Genomic DNA, 22221 nt, shown 5'->3' on the forward strand with positions numbered 1-22221 from the left:
TTTGTCTCCCTCTGTTTCTGTCCTTTTGATGTACAATTCAGATGTTTTTTCCTTAAATTTTTTCATACACCACCCTGTTTCTGTTTAAAGGAACCACTAAGAATGGTTTTGTGCAGGGTGCAGAGACGTTGGAGTAAATGATTAAATAAATAAGAAATGGATATGTATCCAGCATATGCTGGATATGTTCTTAGTGCTTATTTTCTGATTATAGTGTTTTATGTATTTTAATAATAAAGGCCTGTATAAAGGAAGGCCAGCTTTGACTCACAAACCAAGTGCTCAGCCAGACTAAAAATAAAGGAAGAGCTGCAGAGGCATATTAATAAAGAACAGGAAACCAGACAGAAAAAGCAGAACTAAGTAACACAGAAGTAGTTGTTTTTATCTAAACTATGTGTGACGTGTAAAGGACTATATGCTAGAGATCTGCAAAATGGCTTTGGGCTGTGCATGTCTCTCTCTTCCAGAAGATGATTAAATAAAATAATTATAAATATTTTGACTAACTGAGTCGTGTTCTCTCTTTTCAGTAAAAGAATGACAAGAACCAGATTTAATAGTATGTAGATATGTACAACAGAACAAAAACAGCATATGCAGCATGCTTTGATTCAGAAGCGGGTATGGTGGATGATTCAAATACAGACACTATGTGAGTGTTCTAAGTGTTCATCAAACTAATGGCCTGTATGTAAAGATGTCTGGTTGTTTTGACGTACAGTTCTTTACATATGTCCAGTTATATTAACCACACAGCAACCCTTCTTTGATGTGTCATTTTTTGATAGTTAATGTACATTTAAGGTGCCATTTAACTTCATTAATAGTAAAACCTTCTTTTTTGTTCCTTCCAGAGATGGCAAGCTGGGTCTCCACCCTCTTCTTCCTAATCTGGTTGTCAGTCTCTCAAGCCCAAGGGGGGAGTGGAAAAATCCCCACTGTGGAATTCATCTCTGAAACCCTGATTAACAATGTGGTCCAGGACCCACAGACTGGTCGCATCTACCTGGGAGCAGTCAACAATATCTTCCAGCTGAGCCCGTCCCTCCAGAAGGAGGCCCGCACTGAGACGGGCCCAAAAAAAGATGCCAAAACATGTACACCTCCTGCTTCAGGCTGTCAGGACACAGTGCTCATGCCCAACAGCAACAAACTTCTGCTGGTCCACCCATCCAATGGTTCATTAATAGTATGTGGCAGTCGGTACAGAGGCATATGTTCCCTCCTCAACCTGTCTAATGTAGAACAAGAGTTGTATTACAATGACAACAAAGGACAGCGGACATACGTGGCTAGCATAGAGGATAATGTGAACGTGGTGAGCGTCATGTCCAACTACACAAAAAATGGCCGGACCTTCAAAGTGTTCCTTGTTGGAAAGGGCTATGGAAGCCTGGACAGTGCAAAACTAATCAGCACACGAATCCTTGAGGACTACCAGGACTGGGTTGTGTTTGAGAACATCATTGAGGCATCAGAGGTACAGACGGCGCCATTTGTCCTCAAGTACTTACACGACTTCCAACATGCCTTCAAAGAGGATGGTTTTGTGTATTTCCTCTTTTCTCGGACTCTCGATGGCACAGATAACAAAAACTTGACTTTTGTGTCTCGTCTTTGTGAAAATGACCAACATTACTATTCGTACACAGAGCTCCAGTTAACCTGCGGTACAAACAACCGGTACAACAAAGTCCAAGCTGCATATGTGACTTTTCCAGGAAAAGAGCTGGCACGGGTCATGTCTCAATCTGGTAATTATGGGACGGTCACCTCATTCACAAAAGTCCTCTTCATGGTGGCTCATCCAGATGACGACGAAAGCGACTCTGCTCTCTGCATGTACCCGCTGAACTCCATCAATCAGCAGCTGATGGATATAATCAGTGCATGCTACAGTGACTCTGGGGAGATTTCTGGGGTTCCTGCTGTGGACGTACCCTACTCATCTCAAGCCTACACAGCATGCACTTCAAAAATTTCTGTAAGTGCTTCTTTGTCAGCTGACTCTAATTTAAAAGAATGTTTTGAAAAACTCAGATTAGTATAATCTTTAATGCAGTTATCACTTTTTATTATAAAATCTCAACATTTAATTCGTTCCCTGGATAACTTGTAATCTGACCATGGTATTAATTGTAATGTAATTCTATAAACTGAGTGAGATAAGCTGCTTCAGGCCATATAGATGTATAGTTAGGTCCATAATTTGTTGGAGAAAGACACAATTCTTGTAGTCTCTGTACACCACCACAGTGGATTTTAAATCACACAATCAAGATGTGGCTAAAGTGCAGACTTTCTTCTTTAATTAAGGGGTTACACAGTTTTTTGGTTTTGTTTGTTTAGCATTTGTCTGAGTCTAAGCAGAGAGTATAGCCCTGTGCACTTCACATTTCATCCTTCTGTTTCTGTTTCGATCAGCAGTCACAGTAATCAGACAATAGTGACCCAGTTTCAGTGGCAGCTATATATGCCCAATCTGATCATGAGCTGTTTCTCTCCTCTCCATACTTTAAGAATATTTTTTGAGAGCTGTAAAGGTTCTTTCAGATTTTCTTTGGCAAAGTTTAATCTGATCCTCTTGTTATTGAGTGTCACCAATAGTTTGAACCTTGTTGTATTCCCATTCATGGAGGTGTCTTGACAATGATATGTCTACCTCACCTGGGTGTTTTTGACTTAGATATTATGAAGCTGTTTTGCTTATCTATGGAAATCATTTTTTCAGGTCTTTATGTGTTGCTGAGCTGGCCATTTCATTCCTTATTTTTTAAGAAAGTACCAGATTATTAATTTCTTTACTCCTGAAGTTTTTATTATTTTTGATTCTGATTTATTTTTTCAGCTGAATGTTAGCCTATCTCATTTGCACTGACATGTATTTGGGCTCTAATTCCCAAATAAATTTTGGCGAAGATTTGGTAAAATGCCTTGAGTTAAAGCTTAAATTTAACTTCAATCACTTATTGATTATTTGATTTAGAACCTGCCTTTGTGGTGTAGAAAGACAAAACCACCAAAATTACGCCTTTGTTGAAGTTATGGGCCGAACTTTAATATGGATCACTCTCCTCTCTCCATGTACTAAATACACTTGTCAAATTTGGCGGTCTATTCATGTTTTAAAATTTTCCCTTTGCTGCCTCTGACATGTCAAGACCGCTGCTACCCTGCACCACTGGTTGATATTTTAGCTGTTTCACATCTCCAGCTCCCACCATAGGGTCTGCAGCTGTAGGGTATTTACTTTAGAGAGACTGAGCTTAATACCGAGATCAGTACCTACTCAGAAATACTTGAAGTATTCCATGAACAATTTTAATATGCCAAAGACTTTTTTAGTTATGGCCCAACTTAACTGGTTATTTTACATTTTTTACTTAGAATAGAATAGAATAGAATAGAATTCAACTTTATTGTCATTGCACATGCACAGGTACAGGGCAACGAAATGCAGTTTGCATCCATCCAGAAGTGCTTTAGTGATATAGATATATTACAATATATATTAGCAATAATATAGATATGTGAGTATATTACAGAAATGGGTCTATTATGGTATGTTATAATGTACACGGTATGAAGTATGTTGTGAATATTCTATAACTATAAGTATGTACAGGCTGTAGTGAGTACAAGCTATGTACAGGATATGAACAGGATATAAATATGAAAAACTATACAGAATATGAAATAAATAACTTTACAGAATCTGGGATATACAGCTATACAGAAATGGGAACTATGCAAGTTGTAAACAGTTGTAGGATTAAAAATTATCGAATGTACAGAATGATTATTTACACAGAGCTATACAGTAGTGCAGTTAAGATAAGTGAGGGTGTAGATAGTTTCTACAGAGGCTATATAAAGTGCTAGTGGTTGTGAGTGGTGGTTCAGTCCATGTTATTATTGTGTTTGAGGGTACAGTTGTCCATTGTGGGTGTGTGTATGTTCAGTCCATGAGTTTAACGTGGGTCAGATGTCAGGAGGCAGAGTTCAGGAGTCTGACAGCTGTGGGGAAGAAGCTGTTCCGGTACCTGGTGGTCTTAGTCCGGAGGCTCCTGTGGCGCCTCCCAGAGGTCAGGAGGGTGAAGAGTCCATGTGATGGGTGACTGGGGTCTTTGATGATTTTCCCAGCCCTTTTCAGACACCGCTTCCTGTAGATGTCTTTTATGGCAGGAAGTGGTGCTCCGGCGATGCGCTGGGCAGTTTTCACGACCCTCTGCAACGCCTTCCGGTCCGAGGCAGAGCAGTTCCCGTACCAGACTGTTATACAGTTGGTCAGGATGCTCTCGATGGTGCAGCGATAGAAGTTCAGCGATACTTGCATGTATTAGTAGTTTCTTGTTAAGTGATCGTTAACACGAGTTTTCCTATTGTTCTCGTCTCAGACTTCCAACTCTAAAGCAAATACTTACTTGTAATTTTTATTCATTATTTTAATTCATTATTGTAATCAAAGAAATGATCAGTCAAAACAAAGCCAATTTTAGATTGTAGATTAAAATAGTCGAGTGTTCAAAGCACATTTCCCATCTCTGTTATAAAGTTTAAGTAGGATACGAACAGTACTGCAAAGACAGTTAATGTTATTGGAGTGAAAAGCAAGCAATGTCTGATCGTCCCTTCTTGTTATCCTTTCCCTTTACAGAAGGATGCATTGGGAAACTTCAAGTGTGGTGCAGAGTATTTGCCTTCGCCTCTGGCAAGCAAGCCAGCATTTGCCTTAAAGGCAGATGCAGCGTTGACCATGTCGGTCCATCTGACTGCTGTAACTGTTGCTGTGGAGAATGACCACACGATCGCCTTTTTGGGCAGCGCCAACGGAGAGGTCTTCAAGGTTGAGTTCTCTTGTGGTTTTTTTTGTTGGATATTTTTTTCCTCAGTTTAAACTTTTATCTGAGGGAAGGTGTATCAAGTGAATTTAAAACCTCAAATTTCTCTTACCTTTTGTCTTTTGTTTATTTTGTCCAGGTACACCTGAGACCAGGTGAATATGGCAACGAGCCGTACTCCTATGTTGGCAACAACATAGGAGAGAAGGTCAACAAGAACCTTTTCCTTGACCAAAGCCAGAGCCACCTCTACATTACCACAGAGAAAAGGGTGTGTGTGTATATTTAACACTTATTATACATTAAAATTCAGGCAGAGTACTTGCTGGTGCTAAGACTGAGCTCCACAAAGACTGTATTCATTTAAAAGAGAAAAAAATTGATCCAAAGCAAAAAATTATTCTGTGGGTACACTGAAAAAAAAAGTTCTTTCAATTTACTTGATTTTATTGTGTACATCGGTCCCACATAATATGAATAAGTATGACTGACTTAATTTTCCACTTTCCCTCAAGTAATTAATGCTTGTCACATCAAAGTATTTTATTTACATCAGATTACTTTAAAAAAAATCATGTTTGATGTACTAATATTAATCTATTATCATAATATCAATGTATTGCATAATGTCAATATATTTTAATATTTAACACCAACTTATTTTTATTTGCCAGTGGTACGCAATGATATTATGTAATGTAAACACATTGCAAGTATGTTCTTGCAAGACAAATTATGGCTTTAAATCCTACTTAATTTTTTCAATTGAAATATTAACTGATCATTATTGACAAAAAAGGCAAAGACTGAGTGCTACTGAACAATACACCTTTATTAAACTGTAACAGCAGTGAAAGCAGCAATTCTGCCATGAACAAGTCCAAAATCGCATCCATATAAACTTGTTAACACATTTTTAAAGATAGCCCGCAGAACTAACTAAAAGAAAAAGTTAGTTTGAGAATATATTTGCAAATGTTTCACAAAAAACTGACCTTAGCAGCAAATAAAAGAAAGTGCTTATAGATGATCCTGTCATCTCTTACATATAACATTTGTATTAATTATACAATTGAAAATGTAAACTAAATTAAGACTACCTGAAAAAAAGCAACACGCTTTTATGAATAAACAGATTTACACAAATATAACTTGTGTGTTATTTGACAACAGTTTCAGCTTCTGTACAAGTATTTACCTGTACAAGATTTCAACTAAGTTGAGCCTTAAATGACATTGTTACATAACTAATACCAAACACCTACATGAATTTTAATATTCATTTTAAACATGTAAGCAGGACATTAAGGTTGATTTAGAACATATTGCTAAAAATTGTCAGTAAAAATTTCTTCCAACACGATACCAAAAGGAAAAATCATCCTGCATTGCAGTCACATGAGGGGAAAGCAATAAAAACATAAGCAGTATAACGTTACTGAACACAAAATGAAAAACTGCAAAGAATTGCAGAAGTGCAGTCTTTGACTTCTCAATGAAACAGATGGTTTTTTTAAAGCAAGAACTTTATAGAGTTTAGCTCCATCCAGTTCCATGAAAACCTTCTGGAAAACATCAAAGTTGCGAAGGTCCGCAGGGTAGGCAAGGTTTAATGCATACATGAGTCCAAATAGCATTGTCACAATGTGGACTGATCCAATCTCATGGCCAACCAATGGATAAGTATCAAGGAGTTCACAGAGTGTATATTCTTGTGGATACTGGGCTGAGCTCAAAAGCTCTGTGGTGCTCTCTGTACCAGCCACCAAGCTCTCTGACAATGTAGAATATGCTGTGGTACAATGCAGATATGGTTTTTCAGTATTCTGGCAATCCACCTGCTGCCCTTTGGGCCAGTACCATTCCATTTCTATACGTTATGCCCTTTAATGTCACACACTGTGCAAGGTTGACCTCTAGAATGTCAGGGAATATGTACCTAATAATAATAAGCTATCTCCTCTTTAAGCAAATCCACTAGAAAGGCAGATACAGCTGAGACCTCTAATTCAGACTTGCCAAGAGATGGGGAGTTTAGATGGTAAGCTATCATCATCTGATGTTTTGACTTCTGTAATCATAAAGGTAAAAATTCCACCATCACAAAAAACATTTTAATTGAAAAAAGATATTCCAGTCCAGAAGAGCATCAATGGTTTCTTTAAAGTACCAATCTTTCTCTCATTTATACATAATGTTTTGAGAAGCAGCTCACATATGTTCTACACAAAGTAGAAAAAAAGCGGGGGAAAGGGTCCTAATTTTTGTTAGGACAATGTTGGAAAATTCACAATACATCACTTAATAAGACATACTCTGTTGAACAAACTTATCTCCTTGTAGATATCTGCTGTATTATTTGGGCTTAACCAATAGAATAGTCAAGTAAGTGACACTTCACCTAAAACAATGACTAAATGGAAAAATGATTTGGCATTTATGGGCACAGGTAAAAACAACATTTAGTAACTTTAAATCAATGCAAGAAAAATGAGTAGTCTCAGTATTGTTTATAATCAAGTAAATAGTACTTTATTTAATCATGTAAATAAGAGAAACATGAAAGGCTTGTGTAGCATTAACTAAATTCATTTGTGCAAATTCAAAAGCCTCCCAATTCCCATTTTTTCAGTGTATGCACGGAGATATATAAAATCAAAATGATTTAGTCCGCTGTTTCATTAAGCTTTTTTAAGTTTGCGATTTCAGAAGTTTTGCTTTCATTATATTGACTCACATCTGTTTCTGCAGAGGGGGAAGAGTTTCTAATGTTGATGCTGTTAAACATTCAGATTTTATCTGAAAAATACTGATGTCTTGAAATAAGATCTAATGGATTGGCTTTTACATGTAAAAAAGAAAACAATTTCACCCTGGTTACAGTAAACATTCAGTGCTTTGTGTTGAATAAACTAAGTAATTAAACATGGGGAGAAGACACGAGAGACCCCACTCGCTCCCACTCTGCACACCTGCAACATACTAAGGAACATTTACAGCTACACTTTAAATACTTGTTATTTTTGTCCAGTGTCTCCCTTAAGGTGCACCTTTGATCATATTTCACGTTGTAATAATCCAGATCACCAAGGTGCCAGTGCAGACGTGCCTCGAAATGAAAGACTGCCAATCATGCGTGGGACTGAGGGACCCTTACTGTGGCTGGTGTGTTTTGGAGGGCAGGTGAGGATCACACACACACGCACACACATAAGTACATTCTTGCATGCATTTACAAATGCATGCACACAACAACAGACTAACACAAACACCCACACATGCAATTCCATCTGTAAAACACAGCAGGATATTTGTTCAGTGTTTTATTGCAGACACTTTTAGACCTATTATATTTATAACAGTATATATTGAGACAGTTCATTTTATGACCAACAGTTACATTTCTTTATTATTTATATAATTTTATTAAAATAATTTTCTATTAATCTCATTCCTGAAATGCTCACAACTGGGAAGTTGGAAAAAATATTATTTTTTATTACTTGCTTAAAGGTTATATGAGTTAAAAGTTGTCATATTATAAATATTAAATGTAGTTACCATTGAGGACCTTGCATGTTTTTCTTTTTGATACATAAATCTTTATTTTGTGCACAGACCCTGCTGGAAGTCACGTAGGCATTGAGTTGTTATTTACAAACTGACTTTTTGTGAAAGCATTCATGGCATGTGCAGCTCAGGCTGATGGGATTTTCTCATCCTTCGTCTGAAGGTGTACCAGGAGGTCTGAGTGCCGACGGGCAGAGGAGAAGAATGGCTGGTTGTGGAGCCCCAAGCAGCAGTGTGTCAAGATTGTATCCTTCTCTCCTTCAAACCTTTCCTGCAGAAAGACCGGCAAGGTACAGCTCTGTTTGTTCCTCACTCAAACTGTCTCTGACTTCCTTTGTTCTCTTTTATTGTCCCTCTTTTCTCTGCAGTACCTAACTCCACTTACATGCAGAGACTGAGTAATAAACTGGGAATCAAAGACCTCAAGCTCTAGGTCTTCCAGCTCTGTATTGATCCACCCAGAAAAATCCAAACTGTCTTATTATAACCTGCATGGCTGATTGTCTGAAGATGGAGAGCCTCTTCCTATTCCCCCATTTTTTACTTCTTCTGTGTTCCTGCCCGTCTGACTCACACATGAATTCCCATCAGCAGCATGTCACTCCTTTCTCTTTCTCAGTTTCTTTCTTTAAAAAGAGAAACAGTTTCTTTATTATAACTTTGGTTACACAGAGATACAAATTCAGTGAGATGTTACGGGCTAAGAAGCCACAGTTTCCAGTCAGTATGTTTTTGTCTGTCCAGGTGAACATCAATATTCGCTCCCTTCCTACCATTGGACACTCTGACCGTCTGCAATGCAAGATTGAGTCTTTCCAGAGTAACGGCATCATGTCAGACTCTGGTAAGGTCTCCTGTGATCTGCCCCAGCCTGGGCTTATACCGAAAACACCTGAGGGCCAAGGTATGGTCTCTTTAATTACCCTGCCATGTTTCTGTCGTCTTTAAGGTCTAATGTCTGTGCTTCTCCATGATGGTTAACGCTGCATTACTAACTGGCCAAGGTGGGAAATGGGCTGAAAAAAACATGAGGTTAAGTTAATGTCAGCTGGCAAATTCTCCATCATTTTGTTGAAGAACTTACAGTGTCCAACAAATTTGCACCAGAAAATTGCACGAAATCAACACACTAATCTAATTTAAGCTTTATTATTTCAGTTTATAGTTTTTTGTATCAGTAGTCAGCAAACATCTTGCCCAAAACAAAGTGAGTCCCATAAAAAAAAAGTCCTTTATAAAACAAAACATGGAACTTTTTTTAAATACAGCTCAAGTTTTGGCTTTTATACACTAATATGCAGTTCAGGCAGTTAAATAATCACTGAACTGATTCTGAGGAGATTTATCAAAATATTTAATCGCTCTGTTTTTTGTCTTTAAATGTACAAGCATACTTCACATCTTTTATATAAAACTTGTATTCACATAAACAGCTAGTGTATCACATTTTAACCACTGTTTTACTGTATCTTCAGACTTTGTGGCCGTGGCTATCAGGATCTTTGTGAATGAGACTGTGGAGTTGGCCACGCGGGAATTCATGTTCTACAACTGTGCTGCCACAGTGAGGAAATCTGAAAACACACCGTGAGTCAGGCTGTTAATCTTTCAGTTCTGCTCTGTCACTCAGTGAAAATACACAGTGACATGGAACACAGCATCATCTGACAACCTTGATGTAAATGTATCACCGTGCATGAGCAGATGAGAGATCAAGGCTCTGTTTGTAAATTGTGATGCATGGTGGTTTAGAATGCACCTCTTGCATTTTCACTCCTGCTTCTATTACCAAGCCGAGGAAATTGCCTCAGTTTCCTTTTCATTAATCAAAAAAAGAAAGTCGATCCTGGCTGTTTTTTTCCCCTCATTTTTTTCTGCATTTCTTTCACACAGAGGAACGTGTGATGAACGAGCTTTGCTTATGTGAAGTTGCAGAGATCCATTTCATTGTCAGCAACATAGATTTTTGTGCCGGACGCTCTCTGATGAGTTTGCATGTTTTAGATGTTGTTTGTGTGTGCTTTTGTGTGTGCATGCTCTACCCTGATTGTGCATGTGAAAGTATTTCCTTATCCAAGTTGGTCCATATTTCTGTGTTTTCAGGTGCATGTCATGTGTAAGCAGTCAGTGGGGATGTCAGTGGAACACGCAGGACCACACCTGCAGCGATGCGGACAACAGCGTGGTTGTTTCCCACATCATCAAGCACCGTCAGGTTAGTTCTTTCTAGAGCTGTGAGTTCAGTGACAGGTCAAGGACTCTTTTCTGTCATGTATGTGTGTGATAGATGTGGAGAACGACTATAGCACAAGTTTTAAAGGACACATCTAAACTTTACATGTGATTCACCGCCTGAGTGGTCCAAACTCCTCCTGAAAAATTAATAAATACACAAATCCCACTATCAACTGCCACCATCTTGCATGACAAACGTTGCAGGGTGGAGGATATCAGATTCCACATCAGCGGATGTTTCAGCGATATAGTTATCTGTCGCCACAGATGAGGGTGTCCGTTAAGTGGTTAGCATGTTTAAAATGTAAATTATTAAAGTATCTAATTTGTTTTCATTCTGTTTCAGAGCGCAAACTGTCCTCGGTTCGAGAATCCAGATCCTGTGCTCATCCCCGTGGGCTACAAGACTCGAATCAGCTTTGAAGGCATAAATCTGAAACATTACCAGGTAAACTGGCCCCACTCCACCTCCAACATGCATCTGAGTTCCAGGGAAAGAAACACTCTCTTTCTGTTTGTGGATTTCCCTTGGACAGGAGGAAAAAGAAAAAAAAAAAAAAAGGTCGATTTTTAGGCTAAAAGAAAGGAGAATGAGCCAAACTTGTTTCTTTTTTTTCTACTCTTGCATCTGTTAATGAGGGGTTTTAAATTGGCTATAGGTGTAAGTGTCAGACTGTATGGTCGCGTTTCTCCTGCAATTGAAACCTCTACAAGTTGTATCCTACTTCCTGTCCCATGACAGCTGGGATTGGCTTCAGTCCTCCCACTAATCCCCGCTGTGTAGGATAGGGAATTAAGAAAATAAAGTAATGCATCTGTATGATTTCACAGAGATGGGGTCCCCCATATCAGGTGTACAGTTCTGGCTGTAAGCGATGATACGGCACTCTTACCAACTATTTAAATGTTGCAATTAGAAAGAAAAAAAAAGTAGCTTAAAAGGGAGTGAAAGGAAGCAAAAATAAATAAAAAATTTTTTAAAAATGGCTCGTTTAGACACACGGGACCGAGTGGTCTGTAATGAACTGAACTCACGCGCAGAAACCCAGAACAGAGACAGCAGATGGTTTAAGGCTTAAGCTCTGGAAACGTGGCAAGGACAAAAGCAATAAAACGTGGCGAGGGGAATGCAGAACTGGGGCGAGGGAATGGGGCCTGAGATGCTGACTGGAGCTGGGCAGGAAACAATCACACTGAAGAGAGAAGACAGTGGAGTTAGGGAGGTAGTGGAAGTAGCCCTGAAGTGGTAAGCAGTTAAGTATAGCAATTCTTACTTGCAGTAGGTGGAAACAGAGAGTTGAGACGGGGTGAGCCAAGATGAATCCAGAAAATGAGTTGATGACAAACTCAGCGTGTGGCTTAAATCACTCTGGCTTGATTGCCTGCAACTGGCTCCAGGTGTGCAGGAGCTGGAGGAGGTGGCCCTGCCCAGGGGCAGATCACAGGTAGGTTCAGGAGCCTCATAAAGCTAACCACCGCGGACCATGACAGAATGAACTTTGGGGGCCACACCAAAGTCCAATATAAGATAAATAAGGATTATTTTGTCTGTGAATCATGCAAAGCTACTCTGGTAAAGTTTTGGAAATGGAAGTAATGACAATAGTTCCCCTTTAAGACTGGAGTGTTCTGCTGGAAGAGGGCTTAAAACGCACTTTTTACCATTCAACCATAGCGAACAGGTGTGAGGACACCCAACTTTGTGAACAGAATTACTCAAAAAATCTTGTGAATACAATAACTCAAGACGGACGTCTCCTTGGATGTTTAAACTTACCATAGGCAAATCAAGGAAGTTAAGGGGTGGCACTGGGGACTGTCAGTATTTTTGTTTTTTGTCATGATTATGCAGAGTATCTTTCCACATGAATAACATTACAAATCCCAATTCTTACTATCAGCTGTAACAGTTCACTTAGTTGTCACACAAAATACATCTTGATCATTTTCTTTGAATGTGTGAGTTCTGATGGACTTTATTGGTGCAGGTTCCCGGGGATCCATTCATGTTTCATCAATCAAGGTTTTGACAGCTGATCTTTCACAGCTGTGAAAATCAAAACTTGTAAGCCCTGTGTGAAGGTTTTGTAATCACACAGCTTTCTGGGCTGTTTCCCTTTTGGTTGTTGTGTGTATATGTTCAGTGTTGCTGATTTGATTTTACACACTTGAGTAGGATCAGAGAAACTGCAATTGTTTCCATGCTCTATACAAAGAAGAGCATCAGAGAACAGTACTGTAAAAGTATGATCAGCATGAATACACATCAGCATTTTTGTGTTTGTCTGTGTGGTTCTGCAGGGTCATCATTTCACCATTGGCAGTGAGCTGATGACAAAGGAAGAAGATGTCTCGTTTGAGGGGGGACCATTCTACACATTCAGTGGCTTCAATGTGAGCATGACCCCTCGTTTGACATTTGTCTTGATGCAACACACTCAACACAGGTCTTTGCACTGTGACTGGTTTGTGGTCCTAGTATTCAAAGTACAACCTAGAAATACACTGAAAGAGTGAATGTATATATTCTGCAGCAAAAAAACTGTGTGAAGACTTTCTGTTTGTGAACAGCTGTATTTATGTTCCACATTTATAAAAGAAGTCAACCTTTAGCCTTTTTTCACATTCCCTTTGATATTCTCTAGCTCCCTCTAATGGACATGCTCCCCTCGCTGGAGAGTTAAACACCATCTCCACATTGTGAACTTTGTGATTGGGAAGCTCAAACAGTGCTTAGCCTCCAGCTATGTTCTTTTCCAACATTGATTTCTGTAGCTGAAAATCTGCCAGACTGGGTATATATTCTTTTTTCTTTCTTATTTTCCCTTGGCGTGGGGGAGCAGCAGCCCACACTGTTTGCAGAGAAGAGCTTAAGTGCCATTAATCACAGGATTCTGTATTAATAATTCATTTTCTTCCAATTTCTTAGTTTTTCTATGATAAGTCACCGGAGACCAATGTTCTGTTCTACGTGAAGGACAAGGAGTCTGGCGAGAAGATGGACAGCACGGTGAACGGTGTGTCTTCACATATTAATGAGGAGATTTCATTTTAATGCCCTGTGTGTACACGGCAAGTCCCACTGTGGGGCTTCAGCTGGATTTAAGGAAGCTACCTTTAATCTGCACTTGAAAATTACAAAACATTACTGCACAATCTAACAGCTTTGTACATGAAGGATTCAGATAAATGTATGTTACTGCAGGAGTCACTTGAAATTAGATTGTCCATCAATTTTTCATTGAGGATGCAAGAATATGCTCTTTGAATGTACAATAACATAATATTGTTTTTGTTTCCTCACTATTATCTCTACAGTCACACTGTACAACTGTGCCGTTGAGAGGAACGACTGTAGTCTTTGTAAGAACGCCGACCCAAAGTACAAGTGTGTGTGGTGCAGCAAGAAGCTGGCGTGTGTGTATGAGAAGCTCTGCGATCCTCTCCCCAGCAACACCGAGTGTCCCGACCCTGAGATCACCAATGTGAGTCGTCACAGTGCTGTCATGACTTCATGTTTACCTTTGAAATGGAAACTGTACCTTCTTTAAAATCTTGTGATTGGATGTAAAAACACATTGACTGTGGTGATTGGACTGAGGTCTTCACTGGCCGTGTATTTTTCTTCCACAGAGGAGTTGGGAGTGTGTTTCTCCTTGAGAGTGTGCGGCGCTGTTCCTTAGCACATGTCGATCGGATCAATTCTTTGTTTGTTCACCTAATTGTTCGTGCCTCTTTGTCATTGATAAAAATCCATCAGTAATTGTGTTTATATCATTCTGACAGAGGCTATCACCTAACCGGCTGCAGCCTGACAGACAGAGATACTGCAGATAAATCACCATGACTTTGTATGTTGTTGAGATTCAACTTAACAACTATACAAAGAATTGCAGTGAGATTTTCTGAAGACGTTGAGAGTCTGCAGTGTTGACCTTTATGGTTTTATTATTCATAGACACTTGTGCCCATGTTCAGGTTAAACTTTCAGTGTCCAATACCATAACAATACCATAATAATAACATAATAATAACATAATAATAGCAGGAAGCACACGTATAATCAAGGACACGTTGCAGTAAACATCATACCTCCACTTGGCCTTGAATATTAAATACTTAAGTCAGCTCAATAGTGGTTAAACAGACTGTGTAAATCTCTTGTATGTTCTTATTGCACAGATAATCTGGTTAAATCCATTTCCAATCCCTTCTTCCTATAAACACCCTCCTATTACATCTCCACATCCAGATCAGCCCTCTTTTCGGCCCCGTGCTGGGAGGCATCTCCATCACCATCAGCGGTTCCAACCTCGGCATCGATCAGGGAGACATTAAAAGCATCACGGTGGCTGGGAAGCCCTGCATTCATGAGCCAGAAAAATACTCCGTCTCCAAAAGGTAAAGTTGCCCACATGCAGTTGTGCACTATGCACAGGACATGTAACCCAACCAATGTTGTATACTTAACTGTGTTAGGAATACTTTCCCCTTGCTCAGGATAACCTGACTACAGGTTTTAATTAGCTCATTCTACAACTGTATTGATCTGAGTCTCCAGACACAGTTTGATTTAGAGACAGTCACAGTTTCCAGAGGGAAATGTCAGTAGTAGAAGTATTCACTTTTTTTCCTTTTCTTGTCACAAATGTGCAAGACAACAATGTAAAAAAGTCACGTTACAGATTGATTGTTCAGTAAACTTTTTATAACCGTTCAAGCCAGGGTCAGTCTAAATAAAGAGTGGGCCAATCAGCCTTTTAATGATGTTTTGGTTTTTAAGCATATCATTTGAATATATTTAAGTTATTTTCTGGATAGGAACCTAAGGCGCAGATTAAAGTTGACAGAAACTGAAATTAAAGCTATAATATTTGCATGTAAAATATAGTGAGGTATAACAGCAGAATATTGAAACACTTTAGTAAAATACAAGTACATGGAAATTTTACTTAAGTTCTGCACTTAAATAAATGTACTGAACTTATTTGCTTTCTGCTGCTACTACACCACTGAATGGCACTCAAGCACTTGCACATGGCTGCTGATTGAGAGGGTCTTCTGACAGGGACAGAAGCAGAGAAACTGTCTGAAGAAATCACGCTACACTCATAGCTGCTTAGTCAAACAAATAATTAAACAGTTGAACCTGAATGTGAACAAACAAAAACAACTGACTGCAGTTTTTTAACTGTTGCCTTATCTACTAAACTAAAACAAGAGTTTTAGTTGTTAACTATGTCAGTGATGGTCTAAAGATTACAAAATCAGACTTCTCCAGTGTTTCCAGTTTGTTCTCTTAAATGGCAAATCCAGGTTCAATAGTTGTGTAGGGTGGACACCCTGTCTAAATGATGAGACCTAAAAAGCACATACAGCTGACTGTCATCTGCATAGACATGATAAGAAATGTCAGTAAAAGATTGGACGATGCCAAAGAAAGGAAATAATATAATATGAACCCTGTGGACCTGGACTGAACCCTGTGGAACCCCACACATGAACCTGCTCATCCTAATAGAGAAAATCCTGTCTGATAAGAAGGAGGAAAACCAACACAGCACCAGAAATATAACCCAAAACCTAGAACCTATTAAGTAAAATGTTATGAAAAAACAAGTACGAGTTACAAGAAAACAAATGAATTTATGTGCAAATGGTCAAAGATAACACCATAAGTTAGGACCAAGTATGTGTGAGTAGGGCCCCAAACATGTTCAATAAATTTAAAGAGAGGAACTCCTGAGTTGTAGTGCTTGATGGATCCTCAGCATGAATATCCCCAACAAATGTGATTCTGTGTATATTTAATAGTGGAAGATAAAAATCTTTAAAATAGCATACATAGCAATTTTGATCATAGTTATCTCAAAGGAGCTATAAAAATTATATTAATATATTATATAAAAAACAATAGAATTTGACATAAAAATATATTTTTCAAAATTTCACGTGTTCCACGTCTACAGCCGGACATCTGCAGTGCACTAAAAGTGAACGTTCTCCATGACATTGTTCTAAAAATGTGAAGCTTCATTCTCACGCTGCCACGACTCAGAGAAAACGTAAAATTCTGTTTCTCACTACAAAAAAAGTCATTTTAAAAATATGACTTGTTAGCAGTATAGTGGACATTACCATCATAAAACTGTTGAAACTTGCCTTAATATGTAAACAGTAAATAATTCTTTACCCAGTTTTGAGTTTCCAGGTCAAGTCCCAGCATTTATTTTTGTTTATTTATTAATTTATTTTTTCTGTTGTTCTGATCAGAGTTGTGTGTGAGATTGGACCTGCTGATAAAGCTGACTGGGGACAGGTTGAGATCGAGGTGAATGGAGGGAAGAGAGGAACCTCCTCTGTTTCCTTCACCTACAGGGTAAATGCATATACACACAAACACACTCACAAACACACACATACACTGTCCTCAGCTGCACGTCATCTGTTGAGTTGTACAACTTTTTATTGAGAAATTAAACTCATCCAAAAGCTTTCAGCTGATTTTGTTGTTTTATGGACTGTTTTATGTTTTCCATTTATTAGCTCCAGAGAAACTCTTATCAAAACATACCAAGGGCATGACAGTTAAGAAGACTGACCAAACATGCTAAATGTAACAGTAAATTAGGCACCTAGATGCACATTGCTGTGGTAATTTACTGTACAGTAAGTCAAAATGTGCAGGCATTCCTCTTTAACCAGATGCTGTGCAGCAGTTCCCTTTGTCACTTTAATACTCTAAGAGGCTACAGCGTAGCTATTTAACTGGCTTTTCATATCTCTGGCTCTGCTAAAGCTTCCCCACAGGGGAGTGCTCCTCCTAACTGTTTGCTCAGCAAATTGAGGCAGATGTGGTGCTTGTGGGAGTTTGTGTGTCTGAATGTTTCTGAAAGAGTGGGTCGGGTTAGATCAGGCTGAGAAGCAATGTTTCTGACATGGAGCTGTATCTGTGTGTGTTATTCTAGTGTGTGCCAGCATCTGCCAGTAGTTAGAGTGTACTTGAAATATGAGTGTGTATTAAGGTGGCATTTGGTGACACCCTCTCCCCTTCATTAGGACCCGATGCCTGAGGAGGTGATGCCAAATAGAGGTCCTAAAGCAGGGGGAACCCTCATTACAATCTCTGGACTATTTCTGAATGCTGGCAGTAAGGAAGATGTCCAGGTTACCATCGGAGGGGTGAACTGCAGTGTGTAAGGATTTCTTTTTTTCAATAATTCTCATTCAGACCAAACTTTTTCAATTCAGCCTCTTTAGTTAATAGAGCTACTTGTTATTCAGACATTTAATTCTATGCAAATTCTGCTTTGCGCACATTTTGAAGTCCATAAATTGATTTTTTTTTTATATATATGTGTATATTCTTGAAGCAAAAAATTGAATTGACCTAAACTTTAGTGTCACAATGAAGAGGGAGTTTTTTCTCTTACAATTTTCCTGTACTGTTGTGACCACCAGTGCTCTGTCAAAACCGATTCACGGTGACATTTTAGGCAGAGGTAACAGAAAAATAACGAGCAAGAGAAGCAGCAAAGCCAGATTTTAACAAGCTGTCAGCCTGCTGCCATGTTGGCTTCCACTGCACGGTGACCTTGTGCCACCCCCACTCCTTCAGCCAGAGAGTACTGAGCTATGTCCTTGTCTTGGCAGGGAGCACTTTGGAGAAAATATCACCTGCAGGACAGGAGAATACCGCGTGGATAAAGTGCCCTCTGACCCTCTCGACGTCGTAATGAAGTATGGAAAGAGAACCACAAAAAGCATCCCGGCTAGCTTTCGGTTTGTTGAAAACCCCACTGTGCAGGATCACCAGCCCAAAGCAAGCTTTGTCTGGTCAGTTTAACACAGCAGTATGCAGTCATGGTGTTTGTGACATTCACTCTATCTGTTTGTTACATGTTGTATTTTTACTGCCTTCATTTTACCTGCAGGGCAGGATGAAAGTTCAGGGGATAAATGTGTATGTTGTTGTCCTATTTTCATCCATTCAGACTATTGATCTCCTAATACGAATAATATGACCAAGTACTAAATGCATTCTGTACCTACATACAGTCTTACAGAGTAGGTATGATCGAAAATTTGCTCACTCTCCCTACAGTGACTGACATTGTTATTTTCAGAGTTCATATTTCTGAAATCTCTAAACTTCAGTGTTTCGAGATTACTGTCTCAATGGACAGAAATAAGAGAATAAGACACAGGCTGAGTTTTGCTTTTGAATATGTCCTTTAAAATAGAAATAAGAAAGCTTCTAAGTTGACATTGTTTTTGATCACAATTCTGCCACATGATTAGAAACACTGACTAGAATGATAATCATTAAAATTACCACACGTGCATTTTAAGAACCCTGCCTGTCTTCCCTTAATTCTCTCTGTGTGCTTGTGCTCTTATTTTTGTGTGGGTAGGAGTACAATTCCTTAATATGCATTTTCCTGTGTTTTTGGTGTGAATACATATGTTTGTGTGCGTTTTAGTGGAGGGAGGAATATTGTGGTAACTGGCACCAGGTTTGACGTAATCCAGACTGCGATCATGAAGGTCCAGGGACGTGACTGGTCATCTTCAGAGGTTCCTGTTCATTTTCCTCATCTTCCTCTGAGTCAATGCACTGATCCACCTCTAAGAGTCATAATTTCTTAGATTTGTCCTTACTCTTTCTATTGAATGTTGTAATGTTGTATTAAATGTCGTAATCAAAACCTTACAAATTTCTGACATATAACAATAGAAATGCAATTTATGTGACTACTCATTTGGCTCGTTAACATATAGAACATACATCAGAACAGAAAAGTTTGCTTTATTATTTTTATTGCTGCTGCATATTTTCTATGGTGTAATTTCCTTTATGACATGTCATGCTTGTATTTTTTATGTCCTTTTGTCACAATTTACTGTCCCTCTATTACACAACATACTCAGTTTGCCCATGAGAAGAACGCCACAGTCATCCAGTTTCAGTCTCCAACAGTAAACGGCTCCGCAGACCAGCACTTGAAAACAGTCATTAAGCTGGACAACTGGGAGAAGGAGCTGAAGCCCTTTTTCTACCACCCTGACCCCAGCTTCAATAATCTACAAAACAAGATCATCACTGCGAACAGCATAATTATCGTTACTGTGAGTACAACCATGAGGTCGCTTTAATATAGTTCTAGTACAATGATTTGTTTTGATTTTGTTTTTTCTGTCATAATAGAAAATAATAGAGAAAAAATAACAGAGAAAATCCCAACCATCAGAAAACCCTCTATGAGCAAGCACTTGGCGACAGTGGGAAGAAAAACTCTTTTAACAGGAAGAAACCTCTGGCAGAATCAGGCTAAAATCCAGAGAGGTGTACAAACATATAGTGCGTGAAAAAAAATGAGTGACGAAGAAACACTCAGTGCATCATGGGAATACCCAGCAGCCTATGCCTATTGCAGCATAAGTATGGACTGGATTCAGAGTCACCTGATTCAGCCCTAACTATATGCTTTATCAAACAGGACAGTTTTAAGCGTAATCCAACAAATCCAAACGGTGAGCTGGTTCCACAGGAGAAGGGCCTGAAAACCGAAGGCTCTGCATCTCATTCTGCTTTTAAATAACCTAGGAACTACAAGAAGGCCAGCGTCTGAAAGTGAAGTTCTCTATTTAGGTGATAAGGTACTGTGAGTAAGATAAGATGGGGACTGAATATTAAAGACCTTTTGGAGGATTTTAAAGTTTTTTACAATAGATGCTTACAATATTTATCTTTTTCTTTACTTTTGGTGTATAACAGCTCATAGCTGTCATACAGTACACCCATTCCCACACATTACTCATAAAGTGCTGCTGATAAGGTTTTCAGTGCTCATTGTATTATCTGTCTAATTAACTTCAGTCACTGCCCTTAGAGCCTTGGATTCACTCTTCCTCCTGCAGGGTCGGGGATTCTCCAAAGCCATGACAGCAAAGGAGGCTCAAGCCTTCGTAGGTGACGTTCAGTATGTGGTCCGCCTCCTTCAGGATGATAAGCTGTTCCTGGAAACACCTTCCAGCCCACCTCATGCTCACTCCACACAGGTGGATGTAAAGGTCAGGCCACAAAAAGACAAACGGATGACACAATGTTATGGAGGACATGGTCCAACTGTTTTATTTCATTGAAAGTTCTAACAAGCTACAACGCTCTAACGTGACTTCATAAATGAAGGCAGTCCTCTGAAAATTTAAAAATATGGAAGTATCAAGAGAGTGAACTTTAAGTACCCAGTTTAATTTATTTTTTTCATTTCAAAAACCTTAAGCTCCCAATTTAGCAGAAAGTTACGTTCTATCCCTACTCCAGTATCTTCCCGTCTTTACCTTTGGTAAAATGTGCAGCGCTTGTGTAAATAACAAGATTTCCACTCTTTTGTTTCCCACAGATCAAGTTTGGGAAAGGGGTGTGGGTGGTTGGCTCAATGGAATTTGAGGACAAGAATTATTCCCTCTACATGATCATCCGTATTATCCTTCTGGTCACCCTGGTCACCATCACTATCTCTGTCTACTGCGCCACACGAGCTCAGTTGTTTTAGGTTTGTTTTAAGAATCATATCATATACATATGCATAATCATATCATATACTGTGTATTCATCTATCCCATCTATTTATCTATCTGGCCAATATATATATATATAACATGATAAAAACATTTGCTTACAGTAGCACTTCATTATTATAAGAATTATTCACATTGTTTTACGCATTAAAAATATGTTTTTGATCTTTTTGCCTTTTTAACTCTTGTAACGTTCCATACATTCAGCGCTTTAGAGGCAAAGTGCTTCTGCTTTAATACATTTAATAAACTCAGAGACAATTCATATCTCCGGTTTCTTTCAAATATCTGTTTCAACTGGACTCTCACTTCTCATCTTTTTTGTACTTTACTAGCTGTTTATAAATAAATGATTAAGAAATGACCTTAAATTATTACAGATCACTGCAGAGTACTCTCTGCAGTGATCTGTAATAATTTGAGAGGATTGCAGTTGGTCTGGGCCAAAATGCCTGTTGACCAGCTGCATACTGATACTAGCATACTGATGTTGGCACTGACTACCACTAGAGGGCGACTGTGTTAATCAGTTCTTTGCAGTCACATCATTTAGCCAGACGCCTTCTAGAGATCAGAGGCCGTAACAGCGTCATTACTACATCTAAGAGTCAAATTCAAACCATAATTGTCATTGCATTCCTGATTCAACAATTTTACCTGCTTTTTCTAAATTTAATACATTTTAGCTTACAGCTAAAACTGGTCATCATCTCTGCACAGTAAACCAGAAGGATTACTCCAAGTGTGAGCACCCTAAAAAGTATACAGCCTCGCAAGTAACAAGTAAAAGCATAAAAAAGCTGAATAACCATCAACAGTTACTTTGCACTTCACAGAATATTACCTTTGGGTTTATATAAAACCTAAATCCTCTCTCAGACTCACATATAATAGTCTTCCAACCACAACAGTAAGTAGCAGCACTAGTTTTTTGTAGCTTGCATCAAAAATCCAGCTTACACCTGAGAGTGTTGAACAGTCTGTACTG

The 22221-nt window shown here is 38.8% G+C and overlaps 1 protein-coding gene across 1 annotated transcript; it reads left to right on the forward strand.

Annotated features, from left to right (window-relative positions):
• Window positions 1–859: 859 nt before the first annotated feature.
• LOC147324999 (plexin-B2-like) lies at window positions 860–21503 on the forward strand. The gene is made up of 20 exons (XM_086299236.1): window positions 860–1987; window positions 4661–4849; window positions 4984–5115; window positions 7927–8027; window positions 8578–8704; window positions 9159–9318; window positions 9890–10001; window positions 10518–10629; window positions 10996–11097; window positions 12951–13043; window positions 13579–13666; window positions 13968–14134; window positions 14902–15050; window positions 16923–17028; window positions 17709–17845; window positions 18303–18485; window positions 19133–19226; window positions 19581–19778; window positions 20571–20723; window positions 21056–21503. The coding sequence occupies exons 1-20, from the start codon at window positions 860–862 to the stop codon at window positions 21206–21208; spliced, it is 3684 nt and encodes a 1227-aa protein (XP_086155362.1). The 3' UTR covers window positions 21209–21503.
• The last annotated feature ends 718 nt before the right edge of the window (window positions 21504–22221 follow it).

The sequence above is a fragment of the Aulonocara sp. 'chitande type north' Nkhata Bay genome, linkage group LG7, assembly GCF_057382095.1.
Source record: "Aulonocara sp. 'chitande type north' Nkhata Bay isolate Kocher_YH1m ecotype deep benthic linkage group LG7, A_spYH_male_GT1.1, whole genome shotgun sequence".
NCBI classification, from domain to species: Eukaryota; Metazoa; Chordata; class Actinopteri; order Cichliformes; family Cichlidae; genus Aulonocara; species Aulonocara sp. 'chitande type north' Nkhata Bay.